The 5723-nt window shown below is 44.7% G+C and overlaps 1 protein-coding gene across 11 annotated transcripts in view; it reads right to left on the bottom strand.

Annotated features, from left to right (window-relative positions):
• The window catches only part of DCLRE1C (DNA cross-link repair 1C), a 38493-nt gene that overhangs the window by 30963 nt on the left and 1807 nt on the right, over positions 1 to 5723 (bottom strand). For 4 of the 11 annotated variants that reach the window (XM_032243997.1, XM_032243998.1, XM_032243995.1 and 1 more), the window contains exon 2: positions 1247 to 1331. The exons of 2 other annotated variants lie outside the window; for them this stretch is intronic. In XM_032243997.1, coding sequence (XP_032099888.1) covers positions 1247 to 1331 — 85 coding nt within the window. Of the gene's footprint in view, positions 1 to 1246; positions 1337 to 4596; positions 4649 to 5723 lie in introns of those variants that run through there. 5 more of the 11 variants (XM_032244000.1, XM_032244002.1, XM_032243996.1 and 2 more) reach the window with 3 other exon arrangements.

Below are 5723 nucleotides of genomic sequence, written 5' to 3'. Positions count from 1 at the left end.
TAAAAAAAAAAAAAAAAAAAAAAAAAAAACAGACTCTTTGTGACACTTGGGACAAACTGTTCTCCCAACTCCCACAAAGATTTAAGACCTACTCCACAGAATGAACTCACATTCTGTTTACTATGGTTCTTCTCAGATTAAGCACTGGGTGACAGGGTCTCATGGTCTGGAGGCAATTTTGTCAACTGCACAGATGTCCATATGACCTGTGGTTTCTTTGACCAGTAACACCCTCCTCCACCCTTACCTTCTTTTACCAAGTCTACTTTCTCCGATATAAAAACTGCCACTCTGGCACTTTTGGCTTCTAATTGCTTAGTAATTTTTTCCCCTTTTCCTTCCCCCCAAATTTCATTTTTCAACCTATATTTATCCTTGTTTTATTTATGTCTCTCATAGACTAATACTGATATATTTGTCTAATCTTTTTTGGAGATGGAGTCTTGCTCTGTCACCCAGGCTGGAGTGCAATGGTGTGATCTTAGCTCCTCTCACTGCAACCTCTGCCTCCCAGGTTCAAGCAATTCTCCTGCCTCAGCCTACCAAGTAGCTGGGATTACAGGCACTGCCACCACACCCAGCTAATTTTTGTATTTTTAGTAGAAAAAGGGTTTCACCCTATTGGCCAGGCTGGTTTCCAACTGACTTCAGATGATCTGCCCACCTCAGCCTCCAGAAGTGCTGGGATTACAGGCGTGAGCCACTGTGCCCAGCCAGATTTGTCTAATTTTTTTTTTTAACTTAAAGTGAGAATTTGTCTTTTGATCAAAGGTAGAATTAAATCCTTTCCTATATATAGAAATTACTGTTAAAAATCGGACTTTTTCTGCCTTCTTTGCATTTTCTATGCACCAGACTTTTTTCTCCCCTTGAATACCTCACATTAGACAAATGCATTTTGTTCTGCCAAATGGAAAGTTACCCATTCAGGCAAGCGCAGTGGCTCACACATGTAATCCCAGCACTTTAGAAGGCCGAGGCGGGCAGATCCTCAGGTCAGGAGATCGAGACCAACCTGGCTAACACGGTGAAACCTCATCTCTACTAAAAATACAAAAAATTAGCCAGGCATGGTGGCATGCACCTGTAGTCCCAGCTACTTGGGAGGCTGAGGCAGGAGAATCACTTGAACCGAGGCGACAGAGAATGCAGTGAGGCGAGATCAGGCCACTGCACTCCAGCCTGAGCAAGAGAGCGAGACTGTGTCTCAAAAAGAAGGAAAAAAAAAAAGAAAAAGAAAACTTACAATTCGTTTCTCCCAAAATCTGTATTTCGGGCTAGTTAACAGCAACTCCTTAGTCACAGGTGAACAGTATAGGCAAACCTTCAAGCTGAAAGGAAAAAAGAAAACACTTTCAATACAATCCAAAATGAGCCATTTTTGTGACTCAGAAATCTATTTCATCATACATCAGTGTTCTGTAATAATTCAGAAATTATGCTGGCACAGAATCTGTGAGAGTCACTTCCAGCATACCTATGCCCACCATTTCAGTGCCATCAGGAGCACAAGGTGTGAGTGGACATGTGTTCCCTGGACCTCCTCCAACAATAATGCCTCACCACTGTTACTTAGAAATACATGCTTGCATGTGATAGGTGTGTCTGGAAAGATAACGCCACACATTACACTACCTCTGGAAAAGGTGTGCTGGGAACAGAAACTTCTGCTTTTTACTCTACATGTCTATTTTTTTTTTTTTTTTTTGAGACTGAGTCTCTGTCCCCCAGGCTGGAGTGCAATGGCGCAATCTCGGCACACTGTAATCTCTGCCTCCCAGGTTCAAGCGATTCTTCTGCCTCAGCCTCCTGATTAGCTGGAACTGCAGGTGCGTACCATGATGCCTGGCCAATTTTTGTATTTGAGATGAGGTGTCACCATGTTAGCCAGGCTGGTCTTGAATTCCTGCCTGACCTTGAGTGATCTGCCTGCCTCGGCCTCCCAAAGTGACAAAATTATAGGGGTGAGCCACCAAGCCCAGCCTTTCTTTTCTTTTTTTTTTTTTTATGAAAAGAAATTAATTTCATAATTATTTAAAATGTAATGCTATCATTTAGATGTTAGGAATACAGTCCATGGCACAATGAATTTTCCAAAGATGGCCACACAGTGATATACCCCATCCATACATGCTCTCCTTACGAAATAGATATTAAAATTCCTCAACTGACCGGAGGGGTCTATGTTCCCTCCCCTTGAACCTGGGCAGTTTTCCCATAGAATGTGATGGAAGTAATTGCATGGCTTTTGAGATTAGATCTCCAGGCACCGCATCTTCCTCACGGCTTTCTCTTAGGACACATACTTTTTAACCCTGGGTCTCCATTTAACACATCTCGCTATCCTGATGGACGCATGCTAAAGAGACTTTTTGGTGGGGGAGTGGGGGCTCGCTTTGTCACCCAGGCTGGAGTGCAAGTGATCCTCCCACCTCAGGAGACTGAGCAGCTGCGACTACAGCACACGTACCACACCTGGCTAATTTTTCATAGCTTCTGTAGAGAAAAGGTCTCCCTGTGTCATCCCGGTTAGTTTCAAACTCCCAGTCTCAAGTCGTCCTCCCACTTCGTTTCCCGAAGTGCTGGGATGAGTAGCCTGAGCCACCATGCCTGGCCTAAAGAGACTTCTAGAGATAGAGATGCCTAATGCGTGTCATCCCAACACTTTGGGAGGCTGAGGCAGGCCAATTATTTGAAGTCAGGAGTTTGAGACCAGCCTGGCCAACATGGCGAAAACCTATCTCTACCCCAAGTACAGAAAGCAGCTGGGTGTGGTGGCAGGCACCTTTAATCCCAGCTACTCGGGTGGCTGAGGAAAGAGAATTACTGGAACCCGGAAGGCAGAAGCTGCCGTAAGTTGAGATCGCGCCACTGCACTCCAGCCTGGGAGACAGAGCAAGACCCTGTCGCAAAAATAAATAAATAAAAATAAAATAAAATAAAATAAATTATAGGCCAGGCGCAAAGGCTCATGTCTATAATCCCAGTGCTTTAGGAGGCCAAAATGGGAGGATTACCTGAAGCCAGGAGTTTAAGCCCAGCCTGGGCAACATGGTAAGACCCTGACTCTCCAAAAAAAAAGGAAAAAAAAAGAATTGAACTAAGAAACACACAGTGCCCAGATACATTAAGTATTCAGTAAATATTAGCTATCATTATTAAGAAGAAAGACTAGTGTTATTGATTAGCAGAGAAACCTGACATCCACTGGCCCTTTGCAAATACGTATCTTGAGAACTGGGAATTCAGATTTGGGCAGTAGCTGCAAGAAAAGCCTCTAATAGTTCAGCTTTAAGAAAAAACCCAGTACTGTATGACCCTTTACAATGGAGCAGCCATTCTCTCTCACATACTCTTACACAAATAACAAGGAATGAGTTATTGCTGTACCCAACAGCACAGATGAATCACACAAACATAATGTTAGGTAAAATAAAACAAATATAAAAGGGTCTATTTGGGGCCAGTGCCACTGACTCACATCTGTAATTCCAGCCCTTTGGGAGGCTGAGGCAGGAGGATTGCTTGAGGCCAGGAGTTCGAGATCAGCCTGGCCGACATAGCAAAACTCCATCTCTATTTTTTAAAAGACTTTATTTGGTATGATTCCATTTATATAAAGTTCACAAACAGCCAAAGCTAATCCATGATGACAAAAGTTAGAAGAGAGGTTACCTTTGGGAGGAGGGAAGGAATGGGGAGGAAGCAAAGGTCTGGGATATTGGTACTGTTCTATTTCTTAATCTGAGTGAAGCTACACAAATGCATTCACTTTGTAAAAGACTATATCCTCAGATGTATGTACTTTTCTGTACAGATATTATCTCTTAATTTAAATGTTTGCTCTGTGATTCCAGCTATTTGGGAGGCTGAGGCAGGAGAACTGCTTGAACCGGGACCCTGAAGGCGGAGGTTGCAGTGAGCCAAGATTGTGTCACTGCACTCCAGCATGGGCTACAGTGCGAGACTCCATCACACACACAAAAAAATGTTTGCTTAAAAACACACACACAGGACCAGCGCGGTGGCTCAGGCCTGTAATCCCACTCAGCTATTTGGGAGGCTGAGGCTTGTGGATCACCTGAGGTCGGGAGCTCGAGACCAGCCTGACTCAACATGATGAAACCCTATCTCTACCAAAAATACAAAAATTAGCTGGGTGTAGTGGTATGTGCCTGTAGTCCCAGCTACTTAGGAGGCTGAGACAGGGGAATTGCTTGAACCCGGGAAACAGGGGTTGCAGTGGGCCGAGATGGCACCATTGCACTCCAGCTTGAGTGACAGAGCAAGACTCCATCCCCCCCCCAAAAAAAACCATACATGGCTGGCGCAGTGGTTCACACCTGTAATCCAGCACTTTGAGAGGCCTGGCCAAGATGGTAAAGCCCCGTCTCCACTAAAAATACAAAAATTAGTAGGGCGCGGTGGCAGGTGCCTGTAATCCCAGCTACTTGGAAGGCTGAGGCAGGAGAAATAGCTTGAACCTGGGAGGCGAAGGTTGCAGTGAGCCGAGATCATGCCACTGCACTCTAGCCTTGGTGACAGAGCAAGACTCCGTCTAAAACACACACACACACACGTAGCAAAATAAATTACCTGCACTCCAGCCTTCTTTTCAAGGCAGGGGCTCTTAATCCCTTCATGTGATCTAAAAACAAAAGAACCAAAATTCATAAATATGTTCTTTTCCAGAGGATTACTTGGCCCAGAGCAAACAGTTGTCTTCTTTTTCAGCTTCCTTTTAAGAGAAAACCCATGAGGATTGCTTTTATAAGAATGGATTCACATGGGCTATGGGCTCTGTCTTCTGCAAGTGAAGCATCCGTCTGAGAACAGGATAGGCAGCCAGTCTTTGAGCCATGGAGATCAATTTAAAAAGAGTGATTTCCTGCATCATAGGGCAGAGTTTAAAATCACTTTGGGCAGCCACACAAGAAAGAGATCCACTACTAGCCCTCCACTCTCTTACTTCATTTCAATCCAACCATCCTTCCAGCCTCGCTCTATGTGACCCATTCACTTCCTGCCACTTAAATCAGTCTATCTAGAAATTCAAGCCCGTGACCACAAAATCAGCTGGGAAATCACTCAGGCGCAGAATAAGCGTTTCATCATTTTTTTAGCCTACTGTGATGATGGAATGAAAGGAAAATATTACTATCCACAAAGACTTGCTCCATAGCCTTCCACATTAACAGACACAGAAAGGTAACAATGAGACTAATTAATACTCTAAGTATGTCATGCATTCCAATATATTCTGAATCTTTAGCATGTAAAGGCCTAGACAACAATGACTAAACACTTCTAATTTGTTTAATTAAACCAGCTGGGTGCGGTGGCTCACGCCTGTAATCCCAGCACTTTGGGGGGCTGAGGCCAGCGGATCATCTGAGGTTAGAAGCTTGAGACCAACCTGGCCAACATGGTGAAACCCCATCTCTACTAAAAACACAAAAATTGGCCGGGCGCGGTGGCTCAAGCCTGTAATCCCAGCACTTTGGGAGGCCGAGGCGGGTGGATCACGAGGTCAAGAGATCGAGACCATCCTGGTCAACATGGTGAAACCCCGTCTCTACTAAAAATACAAAAAATTAGCTGGGCATGGTGGCACGTGCCTGTAATCCCAGCTACTCAGGAGGCTGAGGCAGGAGAATTGCCTGAACCCAGGAGGCAGAGGTTGCGGTGAGCCGAGATCGCGCCATTGCACTCCAGCCTGGGTA

The sequence above is a fragment of the Sapajus apella genome, unplaced genomic scaffold, assembly GCF_009761245.1.
Source record: "Sapajus apella isolate SASKATOON/1434 unplaced genomic scaffold, GSC_monkey_1.0 scaffold53, whole genome shotgun sequence".
In the NCBI taxonomy this organism is placed as follows: Eukaryota; Metazoa; Chordata; class Mammalia; order Primates; family Cebidae; genus Sapajus; species Sapajus apella.
The sequence above is the reverse complement of the archived record's forward strand: the minus strand, read 5'-3'. Positions and strand labels throughout refer to the sequence as shown.